The sequence below is a fragment of the Heterodontus francisci genome, chromosome 2 (assembly GCF_036365525.1).
Source record: "Heterodontus francisci isolate sHetFra1 chromosome 2, sHetFra1.hap1, whole genome shotgun sequence".
Taxonomy (NCBI): domain Eukaryota; kingdom Metazoa; phylum Chordata; class Chondrichthyes; order Heterodontiformes; family Heterodontidae; genus Heterodontus; species Heterodontus francisci.
In genome coordinates, this window is record NC_090372.1 from 167,604,787 (window position 1) to 167,628,378 (window position 23,592).

General features: G+C 42.9%; 2 protein-coding genes across 6 annotated transcripts in view; both read right to left on the reverse strand.

The window, feature by feature from the left end:
• LOC137348191 (nebulette-like) overlaps positions 1-1,066 on the reverse strand; it is a 120,453-nt gene extending 119,387 nt beyond the window's left edge. The window contains exons 1-2 of one of the 2 annotated variants that reach the window (XM_068013543.1): positions 845-1,066; positions 269-323 (exon numbers count right to left, since the gene is read on the reverse strand). The gene's annotated coding sequence lies outside the window, so the exon portion shown is untranslated. Of the gene's footprint in view, positions 1-268; positions 324-844 lie in introns of those variants that run through there. The other variant, XM_068013552.1, reaches the window with a different exon arrangement.
• nebl (nebulette) overlaps positions 1-23,592 on the reverse strand; it is a 433,041-nt gene that overhangs the window by 183,743 nt on the left and 225,706 nt on the right. For all 4 annotated transcript variants that reach the window (XM_068013576.1, XM_068013582.1, XM_068013591.1 and 1 more), the window contains exon 4: positions 2,092-2,199. In XM_068013576.1, coding sequence (XP_067869677.1) covers positions 2,092-2,199 — 108 coding nt within the window. The remainder of the gene's footprint in view (positions 1-2,091; positions 2,200-23,592) is intronic.

Here is a 23,592-nt window from a genome sequence, read left to right on the forward strand (position 1 = left end):
GAAGATTAATGTTTAAACATGCAGTCTAAGAACTTCTCTGACTAGCCTCTATATGGTGGCAGCATAAAGAACAAAATATATAACAGCTGGAACACAGCAACTAGAAATTATGGCCATGCTACATTGTATCAGTATCTTTAAATACCTGTTATTGTTACTAGTGCAAAAATAGTTCATTTTGAACCACTGAAATCCTTCATCTCAAGTAAAAAGGTTCACCAAAATATATAAACTGAATCAAAAAAGGTAATGGTAGCACTTAACTTACCCATTTTTGAAAGAAATCCAGTGGAAAACAAGAGAAAGTCACCTGTTAAGCTTTCCTGAAATTGCATTAAATATATTTAAGTTATTCGTGATATAATTATTTCTAATCATTTCTAATTATGGGAAGAAACTTGAGGTTTGAGCAAATAAAATTAGTAATTTTTTTTGCTATTACAATGCTCAGCAGACAGATGAAGAAATGTAAAAAGAAAATCAGTTTCATGTTTCAGGGAATATTAATCAAGTGCCTTCAAAATAAAACAAATGCTTTCATTACACACTTACGCCAGCCAATAGCAATGGTGTGCCAAATTTATAGAAAGTTTTGATATCCATATTAACAAAAAAGTGAGGAAATCACTCATATTATCTCATCAAATACAGCACTCACTTTATACTACCAAGACCAGCTAATATAATTTTATGCCCTGTAAACACAGATTATTCTCTGAGTCAACTCATCAAAGATCAATTAATAAGTTCCAACATAATCCACACTGCAAACATTTTCTGAGATTTAATGGTACTCAGATGTCGGTTTATTCACATGATTGATCACCTTGCTGTGTCCACATACCATTCCCTGTACATGTTAAATCACTTTAAGAGTATATTTCACAAACTATGCCTTCAGGGTTTGATTTCAGTGACTGTGGCTTGTCTGTAATAAACAGAAAAATAAAATTATTTAATGTTTATTACAGATGCAGAAGAATATATTTTGATTTATTCAGTTACTAATTAGTTCAAAGTACAAAACAATTCAACTTTTTAAAAGTTCAAATAAAAAAGGTCCTACCTCATTTCACAATATTCTTCAACGTCCATTAGTCTTTGTAGATGCACTGAAAATTAACTTGTGAAACTCAAACTGTTCAACTCAAAATTATTAATTGTGCTGTCAATGTGCCTTAATGATCCTTAGAGTGGTGTGAAAACAATCCTTGGTAATAACAAACACCAGAAAAATCCACTGCGCTCAGCCAAACATTTCCATGTTAATGTGATTAGTTCATGCAGCTTAAGTTAAGTGATCCACTGCATTTACACAATTCTTAAAGACCACAAGAATTCTGATCTAATCTCAACAATTTGCTTACATGGAAGTAAAATAACTCAGCTGGAATTTGGTATTTTTTTTAAATGGACAAATTAGAAGTAAAATTCAGTGATATAAATTTTCAACTATTCATGTGGTCTTCAACAGACAATGCACAGACAGAGGAACAGATTGTTTGTCGGTACCTTTACTTAACATAAGATGTATTGAACTTGAATTAATTCAGGATTGGAAGATCAAGAAAGCCTAACATCCCCTCAGTCTGCACAGACCTTCAGAGATTAAGAGATGGGAAAACAAGTAAATACAATTTTTAAAAAGGCAAGATTATTGCAGTTTCAAACATTTTTTCTTTCCGAATTAAGTTGTGATGGTTACATTCATATGATGTATGGTGCATTTTTGTGCAAAGATGTCCATGTGTATGTCACAAAACACTCTCAGCCTCCCATGCACTTCCAGAATCCATGTGAAATAACATTATCTGAGAACTCTAACTGTATAAACACATTAACACAAGCTTTCTTACGGGTGGGACGAATTGTATATTACAACGAATATCAGGAGATAGTTTGGGGGTGAATCATCTAAAGTTCTCACATCACTCCACATTCGATGTCCAGGCATTCTATTTTCACCTGACACATATGCATTCTCTCTTAACACTGTAGTACCATCTCCACTGTCCACAAAACATAATTTAATTCAGCCAAACAAGAAAAAACAATGTCCTCATGCATGTTCTCATACAGAACATTACATACGTTACTAATTTGCTCTTGAGTTCTTTTTAATCTCTGCAGTTCAGGAGTGTCAGTAACAATGCTAAATCCTCTTCCCCGGTTCTTTTCAAAGTCTTCTTTATATTTGGCCTGGAAGGAAAAGAAAGTATAATTCGAAGAAGCATATCAAAGTAAACAACTTCATTCATTGACTTCTGTACCTCTTTATATGTTTGTCACAGATATATTTAGAATTATACAATGATAAAGCACAGAAGTAGATCATTTGAGCTGCTGCGCTGGCTCTTTGATAGAGCTATCCAATTATCCCACTCCCCTGCTCTTTCCCCATAGCCCTGTAAATTTTTTCCCTTTAAATGTTTATCCAATTACCTTTTGAAAGTTGTTATTGACTTTGCTTCCACCACCCTTTCAGGCAAGGCATTCCAGATCACAACAACTCGCTGCGTAAAAAAAATGCTTTCCTCATGTCGCCCCTGGTTGTTTTGCTAATTACCTTAAATCTGTGCCCTCTGATCACTGACCCATCTGCAACTTGGAACAGTTTCTCTTTCTTTACTCCATCAAAACACTTCATGATTTTGAACACCTCTATTAAATTTCCTCTTAAAAACCTTTCTGCTCTAAGGAGAACAGCCCCAGCTTCTCCAGTTTCTCCACATAACTGAGGTCCTTCATCTCAGGTACCATCCCAGTAAATCTCTTCTGCACCCACTCTAAAGGCTTAACATCCTTCCTGAAGTGTGGTGCCCAGAATATTACTCCAGCTGAGGCCTAGCCATGTTTTTTTAAAGGTCTGGCATTACTTTATTGCTTCTGTAGTCTATATGCCTCAATGGAGAGATAATATAGAATAAAGGGTACAATTCTAAAGGGGGTGCAGGAGCAGAGGGACCTAGGTGTATATGTGCATAAGTCATTGAAGGTGGCAGGAAAGGTTGAGAGAGCGTACAGTGTCCTCGGCTTTATTAATAGGGGCATAGAATACAAGAGCAAAGTTATGTTGAACTTGTATAAGACACTAATTCAGCCTCAGCTGGAGTACTGCATCCAATTCTGGGGCACTGCACTTTAGGAAAGATGTGAGGGCATTGGAGTGAGTACAGAAAAGATTGACAAGAATGGTTCCAGGGATGAGGAATTTCAGTTATGAAGATAGATTGGAGAAGTTAGGACTGTTTTTCTTGAAGAGAAGGCCGAGAGGTGATTTGATAGAGGTATTCAAAATCATTAGTGGTCTGGACAGAGTAGATAGAGAGAAACCGTTCCCACTCATGAAAGGATCGAGAATGAAAGGGCACAGATTTGAAGTATTTGGTAAGAGAAGCAAAAGCGACATGAGGAAAACCTTTTTCATGCAGTGAGTGGTTAAGGTCTGGAATGTGCTGTCTGAGAACGTGGTGAAGGCAGGTTCAACTGAAGCATTCAAAAGGGAATTAGACAGTTCCAAGAAAAGGAAGAATGTGAAGGGTTATGGGGAGAAGGCAGGGGAATGGAACTGAGTGAATTGTTCTTTCAGAGAGCCGGTGTGGACACTATTGGCCGAATGGCCTTCTTCTGCACTATAACGATTCTGTGATTTAAAAAGCTTGTGGGATTCTTGCCTTTATGACTGTTTTCTCATCTTGTCTTGCCACCTTCAAAGATTTCTGTACATACACCCCCAGGGCTTTCTGTTCCTGTATCCCTTTAAAATTGTACTATTTAGTTTATATTGCCTCTCCTCATTCTTCCTACCAAAATGAGTTACTTCGCACGTTTTTGTGTTAAATTACATTTGTCATGAGTCTACTCATTTTACTAGTCTTTCTACATCCTCCTGAAGTCTATTACTATCCGCCACATTGCTTATTACATTGCCGAGTTTCGTATCATCTGCAAACTTCGAAATTATGCTCTGCATATTCAAGTCCAGGTCATTAATCTATATCAAAAAGAAAAGTGATCCCAACAGCGACCCTTAGGAAACACCACTGCACACTTCCATCCAGTCTGAAAAACAACTGTTCATCACTTCTCTCTGCTTTCTGCCCCTTATCCAATTTCGTATTCATGCTGCCTTTAATCGGTGGGGTTTAATTTGGCTAACAAGTCTATTATCTGTTACTTTATAAAATGCCTTCTTAAAGTCCAAACACACATCTACTATTTCAATGGCTTCATATAAAGGGCAGGATTTCAGGTCCTGGGTCGGGACCACGACCTCAGGGTCAAATGGGGGTCATTACCCGACACTGTGTGGAAAACAGTCACCCGTCGGAGATTTTCCCCAAATTGGCCAATTAGTGGCCAAAGGGCAGGCTCGCTGTCGAGCAGGTTCTCAAAGCTGGAGGACCAATAGGGTGCCCTCCAGTTTCAGAGGAGCAGGAGCCTGCAGTTCAGATAAGAGAGAGAGAGGGTGCCTCCATCTTGAGGCGCCCTCTCTGCAACTTTTACAAGTTTTAAATTAAAAATGGCCTCAGCAGCCAGGCCACCATTGTGGAGGGGGAGCCGCTCCACAGGATGGCCTGTGGCCGCAACTGTGGCCAGGCAGGCAGGCAGGCAGGGTGGGCCTCAAAACCTTCCTGGAGCGCTGCCCCCTCCCCCCGCCCCCACCCCACTCCAGTCTGCCACTAGAAGGCCACCTCCAGGCATCTGGTCTCATCCCTGATGCCTCAAGGGGCCTGCAGGCCGACTGGAAAACTCCAGTCAGCGTATGACAATTGGCCTTACTAGGCGACTGACCTAACTCAATTGGTTACCCACCACTTGCTACTACTCAACTAGATCAGCAGCTTGACTGAGGCTTTTCTGGCCACCTGTTTGTTCGTTTCACTGCCACAGCCAAAAGAAACCACACGCCAAATAGACAAATGCACTTCCAGGACAGATTTTTTTTAAATCTGGTTTTATATATTGCGCTATTTATTAACACAATTGGAAACCAAACTGTGTATTGATTCAGCTCTTGTTCACTCCTATAAATGAGGTATTCAGGACATTACAAAATTCTCAACTGCTATCTCTAGATTGATGACTACAAGCTAACATTTGGTTCCATTTTCCTGAAGAATGTCTGATTCACATACTATTTCTGCTGTATCTATCATCTTGGAACCTTAATGTTCCATATGAACATACGAATTAGGAGCAAGATAGGCCAATCAGCCCCTCTAGCCTGCTCCGCCATTCAATAAGACCATGGCTGATCTGTTAGTGTCTCGAATTCCACACTACCATCTACCCCAGATAACCTTTGATTCCCTTGTCTACCAATAATCTATCTACCTCCGCCTTAAAAATATTCAATGACCCAGCCTCCACCACCTTCTGAGGCAGAGAGTTCCAAAGTCACACAACCCTTTGATAAAAAATTTCTTCTCATCTCTGTCCTAAAAGGGCGACCCCTAATTTTAAAACAGTGCCTCCTAGTTCTGGACTCACCCACTTAAGTGGAAACATCCTTTCCAAATCCACTTTGTCTAGACTGTTCAGGATCTTATAAACTTCAATCAAGTCTCCCCTCACTCTTCTAAACTCTAGTGGAAACAAGCCCAGTCTGTCCAACCTTTCCTCATAAGACAACTCACTCATTCCAGGTATCAATCTAGTAAACATGTTCTAAGCTCTACCAGGATTTAAACACAAAGCTGAGGAGGATTCTAAATTGGAGGTATTCAGGAAAATGGTGGCCAATGTAAGTCAGGAATGTACAGTGATGAGTAGGCAAGACTTGGTGTGGAAAAGGATACAGGCAGCAGAGAATTGTATGAACTGAAGTTTAGGGTGTGGAAGACAGGAGGCTGGCCAGCACAGCATTGTAATAGTTGAGTCTGGAGGTGACAAAGACAGGTATGTGGATTTCGGCAGCAGATGGGCTGAAGCAAGGAGAGAGATGAGCAATGTCATGGAGGTGGCAGCAGGTAGTCTTTGTGATGCAGAGGATATGGGGTTGGAAGCTCAGCTCAGGGTTGAACTGGACGCCAAAGTTGTGAATATGCTCAGGCAGTAGATGGAGGAGGGGTTGGAGCTGGTGGAAAGTACTGAGTTCGTGGCAGTTGTCGAAGATGATGGCTTTGTTCTTCCCAAAATTTAACTGGAGCAAGTTACAGACTGGAATTTGCTGTGTAATTTACACCATTAATCAGACATTTTTGTTTATTTGTTCATCTAAAAATAAGCACTTGAAAAAAGTTTTGCTATCAAACCTAATCTCAAAAAAAATTCTACTAGCCATGTTCCAGGTCTTTTTTATTCATTGTTGGCATGAGGCATTGCTGGAACATCCTTAATTGCCCTTGAGATTGTGGTGGTGAGCCGCCTTCTTCAGCCACTGCAGTTCTTGTGGTGCCGATACACCCACAGTGCTGTTAGCGAGGGAGTTCCAGGATTTTCACCCAGTGACAGTGAAGAAACGGCGATATAGTGCCAAGTCCAGATGACATGTAACTTGGACGGCAATTTGCACTGTTGTTGTTCCCATGTGCCTGCTGCCCTTGTTCTTCTAGCTGGTAGAGGTCACATGTTTGGAAGGCAGTGTCAAAGAAGCCTTGGTGAGTTGCTGCAGTGCATCTTGTAGATGGTACACTCTGTGGTCACTGTGCGCCAGTTCTGGAAGCAGTGAATGCTTCAGGGATGGATGGGGTGCCAATCATGTGGGCTGCTTTGTCCTAGATGGTGTTGAGCTTCTTCAGTTTTGTTGGAGCCGCACTCATCCTAGTATATGGAGAGTATTCCACCACACTCTTTACTTGTGCCTTGTAGATGGTGGACAGGCTCTGAGGAGTCAGGAGGCAAGTTACTCGCCGCACAATGCCCAGCCCTAACCTGCTTTTGTAACCACAGTATTTAATTGGCTGGTCCAGTTCAGTTTCTGGTCAATGGTAACCCCCAGGATGTTGATGGAGGAGGATTCACCGATGGCAATGCCGTTGAATGTCAAGGGGAGATGGTTAGATTTTCTCTTATTGGCGGTCATTACCTGGTGCTTCAGTGCCGCGAAAGTGAATTGCCACTTATCAGCCCAAGCCTGAATGTTGTCCAGGTCTTGCTGCATGTGGACACGGACTGCTCCTGTATCTGCAGAATTGAAAATAGGATTGAACACTGTGCAATCTTCAGTGAACAACCCCACTTCTGTCCTTATGATGGAGGAAATATCATTGATGAAACATCTGAAGATGGTTGTGCCCTGAAGAATTCCTGCAATGTCCAGGGGCTGAGATGATTGGCCTTCAACATCCATAACCATCTTCCTTTGTGCTAGGTATGACTGCAACCAGCGGAGAGTTTCCTCCTTCCCCCCACCTCGCATCCCCACGCCAGCCCCCGATTCCCATTGTCTTCAACTTTACTAGGGCTCCTTGATGCCACACTTGCTTAAATACATCCTTGACTCCAAGGGCAGTCACTCTCACCTCACCTATGGAATTCAGCTCTTTTGTCCACATTTAGACCAAGGCTGTAATGAGCTCTGGAGCTAAGTGGTCCTGGGAGAACCCAAACTGGACAACAGTCATTAGGTTATTACTGAGTAAGTACCACTAGATAATGTTGTCAATGACCCCTTCCATCACTTTTCTGATGATGGAGAGTGGACTGATGGGGCAGTAACTGGTTGGATTGGATTTGTCCTGCTTTTTGTGGACAGGACATACCTGGACAATTTTTCCACATTGTTAGCTAGATGCCTCCGCCGTAGCTGTAGGGAACAGCTTGGCTAGAGGTGTGGCTAGCTCTGAAGCAAAACTACAGCTGGTATTCTGTCGGGGACCATAGCCTTTTGCCATAGCCAGGGCGCTCACCTGTTTCTCGATATCATGTGGAGTGAATCGAATTGGCTGAAGACTGGCATCTGTAATGCTGGGGACCTCAGGAGGAGGCCAAGATGGATCGTCCACTCAGCACGTCAGGCCTAAAATAGTTACAAGCGCTTCAGCCTTGCCTTTTCCACTTACATGCTGGGCTCCACCATCATTGAGGATATCAATGTTCATGGAGCCTCCTCCTCATGACTGATTGTGGCAGGACTGCAGAGCTTTGATCTGATCTGTTGGTTGTGGGATTGCTTAGCTCTGTCTATTAAATATTGAAATCATTTGAAAATGCAAACTCAACTACTGCTGCAGCCTGAGCACTCCTGTAATTGTTCCTTCCTGTCTACTAATAGAATGGTACCCCGTTGGAAAAATATCAGTTCCAGTGCGAGACTTTCCTGAAAGATTAAGACCTCCAAGTAAAAGGTAAATAAAAAAAAGTACAAACTCCAATTTTATATGTGAAGTCATGTAATCGTGATTGTGAATTTTTTTTATGTCTTTATTATGTGACAAAACTTACATGTAGCAAAGGCAGATTGCTTTTAATGGGGGGATTTTAACTTTCATATAGCTTGGGATAAGCAGACAAGCACAAGTCAGAAAGGTAGTGAATTTTTTGGTGCATCCGGCATAGTTCCCTGCAGCAGTATGTCCTAGAATCAATAAGACAGCTTGTAATATTAGATTTAGTAATGAGTAATGAGCCAGATTTAGTTAGCAGCCTAATGGTGTGTGAACATTTATCTAATCGCGATCACAACATGATCAAGTTCAACATAGTGCTTGTAAAGCAGAATGCAAAACAGCTACTAGGGCCTGATTTGAACTCACTGAAAACCCATACACTTACACAGAGTCAAAATTGGGCCATACTAGGATTTTGATTTAGGTAAGGTTGACTTCAATGGGCAAATCTATTAATGGGTAAAGTGACAGAGAATGAGTGGGAGGTGTCAAAAAAAAAATTTAATGTGATACAGAACCAATTTATCTTCCCAAGGGGCAAGAGCTCTACTTGCCAAAAACAAGACAGCCATGGACGACAAGAAGTAAGAGACAACATAAAGAAAAAGCATACAAAAATGGAAAAAACAGCAGCAACCCAGGTGAATGGCAAAAATACAAAAAACAGCAAAGAGTGACAAAACAGATAGTAAGAGCTACAAAAATGGAGTATGAGAAGAAACTTGAAAGGGATTTCAAAATCAACAGAAAAAATGATTACATTAGAAGAAAGAGAATGGTCAGAGGCATTGTGGGCCCTTGAAAATTGATAACAGTGATATTGTCAATGAAAATAAGGAAATGGTGAATATGCAGAATTATTTTGTGTCAGTATTTATAGTAGGGAAAGAGGGCAGCATGCCAGACATCCCCAGGAAACTAATACAGAATCAGGGAGAGGGAGTCACTAAAATTAATAATAAGCAAAGTAACAGTAATGAAGAAATTAACGGCACTAAAAAGTGACAAATCTCCAGGACCAGATGGTTTACATCACAAGGTTTTAAAGGAAACCATCAGATTCACTAATGTCCTTTACAGAAGGAAATCTGCTGTCCTTACCTGGTCTGTCCTACATGTGACTCCAGACCCACAGCAATGTGGTTAACTCTTACATGCCCTCTGAAATGGCCTAGCAGGCCACTTAGTTGTACCTAACCACTACGAAGTCAATAAAAAGGAATGAAACCAGACGGACCACTCGGCATCGACCTAGACAACAGAAACGACAATGGCAAACCCAGCCCTGTCGACCCTGCAAAGTTCTCCTTACTGACATCTGGGGGCTTGTGCCAAAGTTGGGAGAGCTGTCCCACAGACTAGTCAAGCAACAGCCTGATATAGTCATACTCACAGAATTATACCTGACAGACAATGTCCCAGACACTGCAATCACTATTTCTGGGTATGTCCTGTCCCACCGACAGGACAGACCCACCAGAGGTGGCGGCTCAGTGGTCTACAGTAGAGAAGGAGTTGCCCTGGGAGTCCTCGACATCGACTCTGGACCCCAGGAGATCTCATGGCATCAGGTCAAACATGGGCAAGGTAACCTCCGACTGATTACTACCTACCGCCCTCCCTCAGCTGATGAGTCAGTACTCCTCCACTTGGAGGAAGCAATGAGGGTGACAAGGCCACAAAATGTACTCTGGGTGGGTACTTCAATGTCCATCACCAAGAGTAACTCGGTAGCAGCACTACTGACCAAGCTGGCCGAGTACTAAAGGACATAGCTGCTAGATTGGGCCTGCGGCAGGTGGTGGGGGAACCAACACGAGGAAAAAACATACTTGACATCATCCTCACCAATCTGCCTGCCACAGATGCATCTGTCCATGACTGTATTGGTAGGAGTGACCACCGCACAGTCCTTGTGGAGACGAAGTCCCGCCTTCAGATTGAGGATACCGTCCATCGGATTGTGTGGCACTATCACCGTGCAAAATGGGATAGATTTTGAACAGATCTAGCAATGCAAAACTGGGCATCCATGAGGCGCTGTGGGCCATCAGCAGCAGCAGAATTCTACTCAACCACAATCTGTAATCTCATGGCCCGGCATATCCCCCACTCTACCATTATCATCAAGCCACGAGACCAACCCTGGTTCAATGAAGAGTGCAGGAGGGCATGCCAGGAGCAGCACCAGGCATACCTCAAAATGAGGTGTCAACCTGGTGAAGCTACAACCCAGGACTACTTGCGTGCCAAACTGTATAAGCAGCATGCGATAGACAGAGCTAAGTGAACCCATAATCAACGGATCAGATCTAAGCTCTGCAGTCCTGCCACATCCAGCCGTGAATGGTGGTGGACAATTAAGCAACTAACTGGAGGAGGTGGCTCCACAAATATCCCCATCCTCAATGATGGGGGAGCCCAGCACATCAGTGCAAAAGATAAGGCTGAAGCATTTGCAACAATCTTCAGCCAGAAGTGCCGAGTTGATGATCCATCTCAGCCCCCTCCTGAAGTCCCCAGCATTACAGATGCCAGACTTCATCCAATTCGATTCAATCCGTGTGATATCAAAAAACAACTGAAGGCACTGGATACTACAAAGGCTATGGGTCCTGACAATATTCCAGCAGTAGTACTGAAGACCTGTGCTTCAGAACTTGCCGCGCCCTAGCCAAGCTGTTTCAGTACAGCTACAACACTGGCATCTACCTGGCAATGTGGAAAATTGCCCAGATATGTCCTGTACACAAAAAGCAGGATAAATCCAACCCGGCCAATTACCACACCATCAGTCTACTCTCAATCATCAGCGAAGTGTTGGAAGGTGTCATGAACAGTGCCATCAAGCAGCACTCACTTACCAATAATCTGCTCAGTGATGCTCAGTTTGGGTTCCGACAAGGCCACTCAGCTCCTGACCTCATTGGTTCAAACATGGACAAAAGAGCTGAACTCAAGAGGTGAGGTGAGGTGAGGTGAGAGTGACTGCCCTTGACATCAAGGCAGCATTTGACCGAGTATGGCATCAAGGAGCCCTAGCAACACTGGAGTCAATGGGAATCAGGGGTAAAACTCTCTGCTGCTTGAAGTCATACCTAGCACAAAGGAAGATGGCTGTGGTTGTTGAAGGTCAATCATCTGAGCTCCAGGACATCACTGCAGGAGTTCCTCTGGGTAGTGTCCTAGGCCCAACCATCTTCAGCTGCTTCATCAATGACCTTCCTTCAATCATAAGGTCAGAAGTGGGGATATTCGCTGATGATTGCACAATGTTCAGCACCATTCGCGACTCTTCAAATACTGAAGCAGTCCGTGTAGAAATGCAGCAAGACCTGGACAATATCCGGGCTTGGGCTGATTAGTGGCAAGTAACATTTGCGCCACACAAGTGCCGGGCAATGACCATCTCCAACAAGAGAGAATCTAACCATCTCCCCTTGGCATTCAGTGGCATTATCATCACTGAATCCCCCACTATCAACATCCTGGGGGCTACCATTGACCAGAAACTGAAATGGAGTAGCCATATAAATACTGTGGCGACAAGAGCAGGTCACAGGCTAGGAATCCTGAGGCGAGTAACTCATCTCCTGACTCCCCAAAGCCTGTCCACCATCTACAAGGCACAAGTCAGGAGTGTGATGGAATACTCTCCACTTGCCTAGATAGGTGCAGCTCCAACAACTCAAGAAGCTCGACACCATCCAGGACAAAGCAGCCCGCTTGATTGGCAAACCATCCACAAACATTCACTCCCTCCACCACTGATGTACCATGGCAGCAGTGTGTACCATCTATAATATGCACTGCAGCAATGCACCAAGGCTCCTTAGACAGCACCTTCCAAACCCGCGACCTCTACCACCTCGAAGGACAAGAGCAGCAGATTCATGGGAACATCACCATCTGCAAGTTCCTGTCCAAGTCACACACCATCCTGACTTGGAACTATATTGCCACTCCTTCACTGTTGCTGGGTCAAAATCATGGAACTCCCTTCCCAACAGCACTGTGGGTGTACCTACCTCACATGGACTGCAGCAGCTCAAGAAGGCAGCTCACCACCACCTTCTCAAGGGCAATTAGAGATGGGCAGTAAATGCTGGCATAGCCAGCGACGCCCACATCCCATGAATGAATTTTTAAAAAGTGAAAACATTACAAATGCCCTAACTATAATCTTCCAAAGTTCTCCTTATCCAGGAACCATTCCTTTAGATTGGAATGTTGCGCACATTGCTCTGCTATTTCAGAGAAGTGGCAGAGGAAAACCAGAGAATTATAGGCAGTAAGTCTTATAGCGGCATAGTGATAATGTCACTAGACTAGCAATCCAGAGTCCAGGCTAATACCCTGGGGACAGGGGTTCAAATCCTACCACAGCAGTTGGTGGAATTTAAATTCAATTAATTAATAAAAATCTGGAATTGAAAGCTATTCTCAGTAACAGTAGCATCAGCTGTCATAAAAACCTAGCTGGTTCACTAATGTCCTCTAGGGAAAGAAATCTGCCGTCCTTACCTGATCTGGCCTACATGTGACTCCAGACCCACAGCAATGTGGTTAACTCTCAACTGTGTTATGAAATGGATAAGCAAGCCATTCAGTTGTCAAGGGCAATTCGGGATGTGCTTTACCAGTGACACCCACATCCCATGAAAGTATTAAAAAAAACTCTAGTCTATAATTAAGGATAGGGTGACTGAACACCTTGAAAATGTTCAGCTGATCAGAGAGCACCAGGATAAATTTGTAAAGGGGAGGACATGCCTGAGAAATCTAATTGATTAAAGCAGTGCACAGTCTATGGATGTTATTTGTATGGATTTCCAGAAGGTATGTGATAAAGTCCCTCATAAGAAACTGTTAGTGAAAGTTGAAGGTTGTGCAATTGAAGGCAATTTATTGACCTGGTTAAGAAATTGGCAGAGCAGCAGAGTAGGGATAACGGAGAGGTACTCCAACTGGCAGCACATGACTAGTGATGTCCAGCAATGATCTGTGTTGGGACCTCAACTATTCACCATATTCATTAATGACTTAGATGATGGGATAGAAAGCCATATATCCGAATTTTCCAATGACACAAAGACAGGCTGCGAAGAAAGAAGCGTAAAATTATTGACAGATGAAATGAATGGGCAAAGCTGTGGGAAATGGATTTCAATGTAGGCAGATGTGATGTCATCTACTTTGGACCTAAAAAGGTTAGAACAGGGTGCTTTATATGTGGTTAAAAGCTAGAAAGAGTGGAGGTCAAAGAAACTTTGGGGTCCAACTGCATAGATTATTAAATATATCATGAACAGGTACAGAAAATAATCAAAAAACTAATGGAATGCTGCCCTTTATATCTAGAGAAATAGAATGCAAGGGGGTAGAAGTCATATTACAGTATACAAGGCCCTGGTTAGACCACACCTGGAGTACTGTGAGCATTTCTAGACACCAACTGTAGGAAGGATAAATTGGCCTTGGAGTGAGTGCAGCACAGATTTACCACCATAATACCTGGACTCCAAGGGTTAGGAACATAGGAGCTGGAGTAGGCCATTTGGCCCCTCAAGCCTGCCCTGCCATTCAACTAGATCATGGCTGATCTTCCCCCTTCAGTGCCATTTTCCCGCACTATCCCCATATCCCTTGATATCTTTAATATCTAGAAATCTATTGATCTTTGTATGGAATATACTCAATAACTGAGCCTCCACAGCCTTCTGGGGCAGAGAATTCCAAAGATTCACCACCTCCTCATCTCAGTCCTAATTGGCCTACCTCTTATTCTGAGACTGTGTGCCCTGGTTCTAGACCCCCCAGCCAGGGGAAACATCCTTCCTGCATCTGCCCTGTCCAGCCCTGTAAGAACTTTGTATGCTTTAATGAGATAGATCACCTCTCATTCCTTGAAACTCTAGAGAACACAGGCCCAGTCTCCTCAATGTCTCCTCATAAGACAGTCCCACTATCCCAAGGATCAGTCTGGTGAACCTGCGTGGCACTCCCTCTACGACAAGTATATCCTTCCTTAGGTAAGGAGAACAAAACTGTAATCAATACTCCAGGTGCAATCTCACCAAAGTTCTGTACGATTGCAGCAAGACTTCTTGACTCCTGTAATCAAATCCTTCTGCCATAAAAGCCAACATATCGTTTGCCTTCCTCATTGCTTGCTGCACTTGCATGTTAGCTTTCAGTGACTTATGAACAAAAAGACCGAGGTCCCTTTGGACATCAACACTTCCCAATCTCTCACCATTTAAGAAATACTCTGCATACTCTGTTAAATTACGAGGCGAGATTGCACAAGTTAGGGTTGTATTCCCTGGAACTTAGAAGGTTGAGGGGTGATTTAATCGAAGTTTTCAAGATATTAAAGGGGAATAGATAGGGTAGATAGAGAGGAACTATTTCCACTGGTTGGGGAGTCAAGGAATAGGGGTCATTGCCTAAAAATTAGAGCCAGACCTTCAGGAATGAAATTAGGAAACATTTCTCCAGATAAGAGGTGGTGCAAGATAGTAAAATTCTTTCACAAATGGCAATTAATGCTGTATCAATTGTTAATTTTAAGAGAGAAATTGAAAGATTTTGTTAACCAAAGGTATTAAGGGATATGGGGCAAAAGCGGGTATATGGAGTTAGGTTGCAGATCTCAGTGAATGGCGGAACAGGCTCCAAAGGCGAAGTGGCCTACTCCTGTTCCTACTTCCAAGTTACTTTCCTTAAGTATAGTGTTCTGGTTGAAGAAAAGAAATACTTTAAGCAATTTGCGTGATTCAACTTATTGTTCCTTGGTAAATTTTCCTCACTACTCCAGTTAGATTTCTGGTTTGTTGCTACTTACCAGATATTAAATTTGAGACAATTAAAAAGTGTGGTGCCAAAGCATTGTGGTGAGGAAGGAAAGTTCTAAGGTTATGGGGCATCAGGGACAGGTGGAGGTACAGGGTTTCCCAGTCAGTGTTAGGGACAGAGGACCCTAGATGGAAGGCGGGGCTGATGGCACTTCCTGACTTTCTCATGCATATTCGCAATACAAATAAGTTATTTCAGGATATTTGATGCCTCCTCATCCATCTCTTCATCTCTAAAAACTCGGCCATCTACATCCTGTCACATTGACTAGTTAATGGACAATTTCGGGATCTTATGCAGTGGGTTAATTGGGATGAATGATCTCCCACATGAATACAAGACTGTTACTCAAAATGGGATTACTCAAACGTATGTATCCAGCCATAATCCCTTTACCAAATTGGCAGGAGGGAGGTCATAATGGAGACTGAAAATAGGTTTTATTATTGCATTTCATTTTTCTGGTCATCTTTTGCCAAAATCAGATCTCATTCAAAATAGGTAGCCCCAGAAAAACACTGCACTGTAAATGTAAAATGCGCACAAAAAATAAGAGCATGCAACATTCAGGTTGAATGTAACGGTACCTCATGCATTATTTTTCAATGGCAAATAATATATTCCACACAACAAATCTAGAAAAGTAGCAAACAGTGGTCAGCAACTTGAAAAAAACTAATAAAGCAATTACACTGAAAGTGCAGTGGGATAGAATTTAGCTGTAGGCAGATACAAAATTCCATCATGTGTATCAAGTGCATAAAAGCCTGAAGGGGGTTACAAGTGTTGAGTTTATATTTTAGGGGTGTCCATAGTCTAGTCAAGTGTCCCAAAAGTTGATAAATTCAGAAAAAAACAAGCATTTTAATGTGATATCAAATGCCCTGTCCTATTGCTCACAATGTGTCAGCGCATTTGATATTATCAAATTAAAAGCAATATGAAAAAGAAAGTCCTGAGTACTTTGAAAACATGAAATTGTACAAAGGGAGAAGAAATTAAATGGAGAGGTTCAAAGGTTCCTGTAAGGATTCAAGTAGTTTTCTGTCTTATTTTGAAACACAATGCAAGTAGCCACCAGCCTCAATGACTTTGTGCCAATTCATTATTTATTGGAAATGCACAAGAGAGGAAGAATATATATAAGAAGCAAAATTATAAAATCAGGCCAAAAGAAACACAATAAGAAGGATTAGAAAGCTCCTGTAAGTAGCTCCTGTAGGAGGCAGAATAACATTAGGTTAAATTATTCGTCAGGAGGACAAAAAAAAAATCAGGCACTCAGAGCACGCAAAATATGAAACTGCAATGGGAGCAGAAAAAATAATCCAATGCAACTTAAAGACTTCCATTGCTTTCCTGGGATTTTTTTTCTTTAAAAAAAAGCTATAAGCTGAGAATTTGATGATGGTGAGCACAGAAGAGTTTTGTGGGATAAAGTTTGAGCATGAAAGTGAGAATTAGTACAGTTATGATTAAAAAATGGTGAGGCAGCAAACATAAAATTAAGACCCCCATAATTTCGAAGGCCTGGGCCATAAAGATGCTGTAATCTGGGTGGTTGAGGCAGAATCTGGCTAAGGCACATCCCTGCCTCTTTATGAATTTATCAAAAATTCTGCCTGAAGACAGAGGGGTTATATGATACACGACATGTTTCCCCTCATTTGGCAAAGCTAGGGCAACAGACGTGCATCCTTGGAGTCCACCATTACTATGGGCCTCAGGTGGGCATTTAAAATTTAAGCAGACAGTTTTGCAATGCTTTCCATCACAGAGCAAATCAACTGCATTACAGAAAATAGCCCAATGACAAATGAGGCAATTAAATATTTTTTTATGCTGCTTCAGCTCCCAGTGACCATAGGCTCAAATATGCTGCTGTAAGACTTCACATGCAGGTTTCCTCACCCCTAGCTGAGGGTGGAACCCACAGCACAGTGAATTGTGCAGCTACCCGCCCCACCCCTACCCCCCAACCCCCGCACTATGTATCCTACATCCCTGTACTCAAACTCCTAAAAGGCCTGCCCAGCATTTCAGGGAGACAGAATATTGTGCTGGAAAGCCTACTCGAGTTACTTAAAGTGCAAATGCTATAATTTTCCACTAAGTGTACTAAGTGTTTTAAATTATTAAAACAGGGCTTATTGCTGACGAAGTGCTTAGTAGAGACCCACTGTAAGAAAATGCTCCTATTGCTGCATTCTTGGTCTTGACACAGGGTTTGGCTTTAAGTTCTTCAAAGTGCACAATGCACTTTTACACAAGGTAGAATGAGCACATTAAAAGTCAGTTCTTTAAAAGGATTTAAAGCTAGGCTATGGCTGGAAACACAGCTATAACATTTTATTTTTTTGTGGGGGGCGCAGGGGAATGGGCCTTCAGTGTGAAAGGGAAGCAATGTCAAAATGAAAGTGGGAAGAGGGAAAGCTAGTTGAGGAAGGGTCAATAACGAGATGCGCAATAGGGATAGTTTCAGGCACAGGGCCCAATTTGTACAGGCATCCAGAAGGCAGCTTTATTTTTACAAAAAAGTGCCAATTTTCTTCGAAAAAGAACCGGAAGCACTCAAGCAGATGTAAGGTTAGGCATCCCATAGAGGTGTGGAAAATGCATTGGAAATATTAAATGTTACAGCAAATTAACGGTATATTCAAGGGGCGGCTCAGTGGTTAGCACCACAGCCTCACAGCTCCAGCGACCCGGGTTCAATTCTGGGTACTGTCTGTGTGGAGTTTGCAAGTTCTCCCTGTGTCTGCGTGGGTTTCCTCCGGGTGCTCCGGTTTCCTCCCACATGCCAAAAGACTTGCAGGGTGATAGGTTAATTGGCCATTATAAATTGCTCCTAGTATAGGTAGGTGGTAGGGAAATATAGGGACAGGTGGGGTTGTGGTAGGAATATGGAATTAGTGTAGGATTAGTATAAATGGGTGGTTGATGGTCGGCACAGACTCGGTGGGCCGAAGGGCCTGTTTCAGTGCTGTATCTCTAAACTAAACTAAACTTAATATATTGTGCACAATTCTCAAGGTGAATCAGATGAATGGCAATACTGAGAATGAGTTCAGCCTCATTACAAAGGAAGGTGATCTTGAGGGTTTTCAGACTCTGAGGGTGAGGAGATCTTGGGGTTTGGCAGCATTTGACGAGGGAAAGTGGCATTGGTGTTTGTTAGCAGTGGAGAGGGGAAACAAAGTGGGTGTCACAAAAACTGGAGGGTACGAATTAAGTTTTTAAGTACTGAGGTATTGAAGTATCTCAGAGAGGTAGGAGGAGCAAGCCAAATAGCAATCATTGCAGCAGCAGCAAAAAAGAAAGCAACTTCAACAGGAATACAAAAAGTGACCATGCCCATAATAGGATGGGAAAAGCAGTACAACAGGCCAGAGACGCAGAAGGAATAGAGAAAGAAATTGTGGGGACAGGTGAAGCAGATATGACTATAACAGGAAGATAGATGCTGGCAATGAAAAAGCAACAGAAGCCAAGAAAGCAGCCATACCCATAATAAACTCAATCCAATGTGGTCAAATATGCAGTGATACCAAACGAGGAGGCACAGTGAAATCGAACTAGTGTGTTGGATAAAACAATTGAACAGAAAAATGGCAGATGAAATTTAGTGTTGACACATGCAGAGTGCTGTATGTCGGTGGGAAAAATGCGTATACTCCATACAAGGCACTGAAATATAATTTCTCCATTAATGTGACATTAGAACTTACAATCAGCCTGCAGTTGTAGGCTATGACCACAGGGTGGTGCCTGGAAGCACATTACTGAGATGTTTGTGCCAATTTGGCCACCATCTTACTCCACTTGAGGGAAGAAAATTATATTCAACATTTTCACAATTAATCTTCGCAGAGGTTCTCCCAATTTCCCACTGTAACTTCGGTGGGAGATCAGCAGTGATGCTAAAGAAAATGGTGCAAACAGCTGTTGACACTGTTCCTTTGGGGTTTCTATCTAAATTGACATGCTGAAGAATCATGCAATGATTGTGTGAAGTAAAAGCAGTCAACATCACTCAGTATGGTGCAAGAACTACTCATTATAAACAGGTAATGAGGGATCCATGCTGGCTATATGCAGTATCAATGATGATCATGATGCAAAGAACATGCGATAAACTACAATATGCACTTTGTATATATAGAAACATAGAAAATAGGAGCAGGAGTAGGCCATTTGGCCCTTCGAGCCTGCTCCGCCATTCATTATTATCATGGCTGATCATCCAACTCAGTAACCTGTTCCCGCTTTCCCCCCATATCCTTTGATCCCTTTCGCCCCAAGAGCTATATCTAACTCCTTTTTGAAAACATACAATGTTTTGGCCTCAACTGCTTTCTGTGGTAGCAAATTCCACAGACTCACCACTCTCTGGGTGAAGTAATTTCTCCTCATCTCAGTCCTGAAAGGTTTACCCGTATCCTTAGACTATGACCTCTGGTTCCGGACTCCCCCCCACTATCGGGAACATCCTTCCTGCATCTACCCTGTGAAGTCCTGTTAGAATTTTATAGCTTTCTATGAGATCCCCCTTCACTCTTCTGAACTCCAGCAAATATAATCCTAACCAATTCAATCTCTCCTCATACGTCAGTCCCGCCATCCCAGGAATCAGTCTGATAAATCTTCGCTGCACTCCTAGATACAAGACAACATCTCTAATTTCCAATCCAAAAAAACTAAAGAACTTGACCAACACACAAAATGCCCCATTGTTCACAGCAGGAATCCGGAGAGTGGAAAATTTGATTTTCGTGTCTGCTATTCCACTAACTGCCACTACTGTTCACAGGTCAGGTATCTGAGACAGGTGTGAGGAATATCAGGAACTGGAGAGCAGAGCTTGAGAAAAGAAAGCAAGAAGTCTTGAACCTCAGAGGGGGGCAGGATAGCAGGAGCTGAAGTCAAGGAATGCTGAACAATCCAGAATCATTTGTTTCTTTAGCAGTAATTAAATTATGAACTTCACCAAGGTAGCTAACACATATCTACCAGAGTCAAATCAACAAAGACTCGGGCCAGAATTTTACGCCCCCCCCCCCCACCACATAAGCGGGCTGGTGGCGCGGGGGGCCTAAAATTGCGTGGGAGGTGGCGTTCCCGATGTCTTCCCACTCCTGCTGCAATTTTACGCAAGGGCAGCGGCGGTGAGAAACGGCCTGCCCGCACCAAGCCAATCAAGGCCTTTAAGTGGCCAATTAACTGCCACTCCAGGGCCTCCTCCCGCCTCTGCTGGTATTTTACCACGGTCGGCAAGCAACTTAGGCCTGGCGCCCTCCTTGCATGCGGGGGGGGCCCTCCTTGCGGACTGGGGGGACCCTCCTGATCGGGCTCCCTGTGCTCCTCCTGATCGGGCACCATGTGCCCCATGGAAGGCCACCCCCGAAGCCCCAACTGCCCCCTCTGAAATAAAGTGCCCCAACCTTCTTGCCTCACTGGGGCCCAGCCAATTGGTCCCGGCGAGGCCCCAAAACGTACCTCTCTTCCGGGGCCGACGTCCACAATCCTGCTGTTGGCTGGGTGCAGTCCCAGCAGTGGACACTGCCCCCGGTGGTGCTGCTGGGACTGAGAGCTGCCAGCTCACTGATTGGCCAGCAGCTCTTGGAGGTGGGACTTCTTACCTCAGAGAGGTGGACACCCTGCCCAAGTCCAATTAAGAGCCTGGGCTATGTAAAATCCTGACGTGACTCCCAGGCCCAGCAGAGGCAGGCTCATCCCCAATTTTTTGGCCAGTGGGCGGGCCCTCCTGTCCAACGTAAAATTCCAGCCTCAGTTTCTACAGATGTGCATTAACTAAATACTCAATCTGGATTTTTTAAAATGATAGTCAGAAGGAATGTTTTTCTCTCTGCAAGGAAAATTAAAATTTAATTAGTTTATTTCCTCCTGAGTGGCTTGGAGATCTCGAAAAGTTATACCTGAATTAATTTACCAATGTCAGTTTCTACCTCAACATTATCATTCTTTTAATACTTTTTGTATCAATGAAAAAAATAGATTTTCTGCCCAAGTTGAAAGGCATTTATGATAAATAATAAAGATGTTATCCTATGGAAAGATTGATCTGTTTCCCTCAGTTATAACTTACAACAAAAATAACTGAATCAACTGATTAACTAAATCAAGTGACCAATTGATTAAAACTTGAAGATCATAAAAACTGAAGACAGAAGTGTGCTGATCAGAATACACTAATTGAATTGCCATCACACTATGTGGCAAGTGAAGTTAAGCCTCTCAGAGATTCAGAGGACATTTTGCTTTCTGTTATCAAGGGATACCACCCAGGAGACTAAATCTGGTTATTATACATCATCACCATCACTAGATGATCTGAACTCAAATCACAAAACAACTCGCAGAACTTAAATGTTAAATGTTCCCCATCTTCTGTAGAATCACATTAAATTTAAAAGTGAACTTGTAAATAGGTTAAAAGAAAAACTCGCCATTGCGTATGATCATTTTTCTATGTGGAAGGGATGCAAGATGAAAACTTCTGTTTCATTAAAATGTACAGAACCCTTCCTGAGTCCTGTCGAGGCAGGAAATTAATACAAGTCAAAACTGCCAATTCTCAAGTAAGCTAAACTTAGCCCAGAGCCGGTGTCAACTGGCAGAGCCTATACAGCTGTAGAAAGACCAATCCAAACAAAACAAATCTCCAGGTTTACATACAGAAATCCACCAAAACAGACATTCTAGATGAAAGGAGGGGGGGGAAAAGGCAGCACTAGGAGCCGGAAATAGGAAAATCAAGGCATTCAGCATGCCAACCAGAAAGTAAAGTCAGAGACAGTTTGCAGGAAGGAAGCAAACTAAAAGAAGCAGAGGCTCAGCAATGAATCAGAAAAAAGATAAACCAAAAACATCTGCTGTTAGGGTGGGAAATTTACAAAATATGCTGAATTAATGAAAACAGATAGAAAAGAAATAACTGTACAAGTAGAAAGCAAAAATATGAAGACACAAATTCGTGCTTCATAAGTCAGAAGACAATATCAAAGAAAATTTAAGGATAAAATACTTTTATATGTAAAACCTGAAGAAAATTGCGACTAAAATGGTCGGCATTAAATAAAAACAGGAGACAAGAGTGATAAGATCAAAGATTAAAGTTACCTTAATTGAAAAAAATCTTGTGGCAGTTGTGAATTACCAAAATGTTATTTAAGCTATTTTTTATTTGCACCACTGACTTACCACAAGCTGTAAAAATACAATAGGGGCGAAATTCAATAACCCTGAAAGTGGATGTGGGGATCACTATGCGCAATTAACCCACACCCATTGATTGCAATGTGGCATTGGAAACCCAGACAAGTGGAGCAGGTGGACAGGATAAGAGATGTTCTGCATCCACAGGAAGGCCTCCAGACACATGCTCAGAAGGCAGTGGGAACAGATGCTGTTGGAGTCAAGTCCCGAGGACCAGGATGCAGTGTCACAAGAAGTTTAAAGATCTCATGCGAGTGGTCAAAGTCAGTGAATGCATCTCCAAATGCCCTATCCTACCAACTGCACCACTAGCTTCAGACAGTGCTCAATTCACCTCACCACCATCACTCACCTACAAACAATTTCTATCAATCACAACTCAAACCTGACTTCCATATGCTTCACTGCACCTTCATACACTTAGCACTCTGCAAGGCTCACACTCACAGCTTGCAAACACTGGCAGCTATTCAACCATGACAGCCACATCAGCCAAATGCCTATTCTAAAACACGGACACACTTCCCACTCTGTTAGAGGATAAGGAGGTGCTCAATTGGAAGCAACAAGCACTAACCAGAGAGAGACAGGTGCACCTCCATGTTCTATACCCCACGGAGGAGACAGTGCGGCCCATTATTGGGGCGCCCATTGCCAAGGCCATGGAGAGTCGCAGGGCTAAAACCATTGAAGATAACGGTATCCTCATACCTAATCCTCCATCTCACATCCTGCTTCCCCCTCATCCCACACTCACTTCTGATTTACAAGCCTCGCATGATGTAAACATACACCTCTTACTTTCCCTCCACTCTATAAACCACAAACTTATGCATGTGCTTTTCCCCTTTCAGACACCCAAGAACTGCAACCTGGCTAGGCAGTGGAGAAATAGCAAGGAGATAGTGAGGATGAAGATGCATTGTCATTCAATTTCACACACTCAGTCACTAGCTGAGATACTGACACTGAGAATAATTTGGAAGATAGCATAGAGGCAGGATCTGCATGTGTTGAGCCCCTCTACCAGTGCCCTTGCTATGCCCTGCCTGATAGCCAGCCAGCCCACACTACTACTGCCCATGCTGAGATGGTGCAGTCTGAAGCTGGGCCCTCTAGGCCAGAAAGGGGCTGTCTAAGTTGCTTCCTCCCTTCCTCTTCCTTC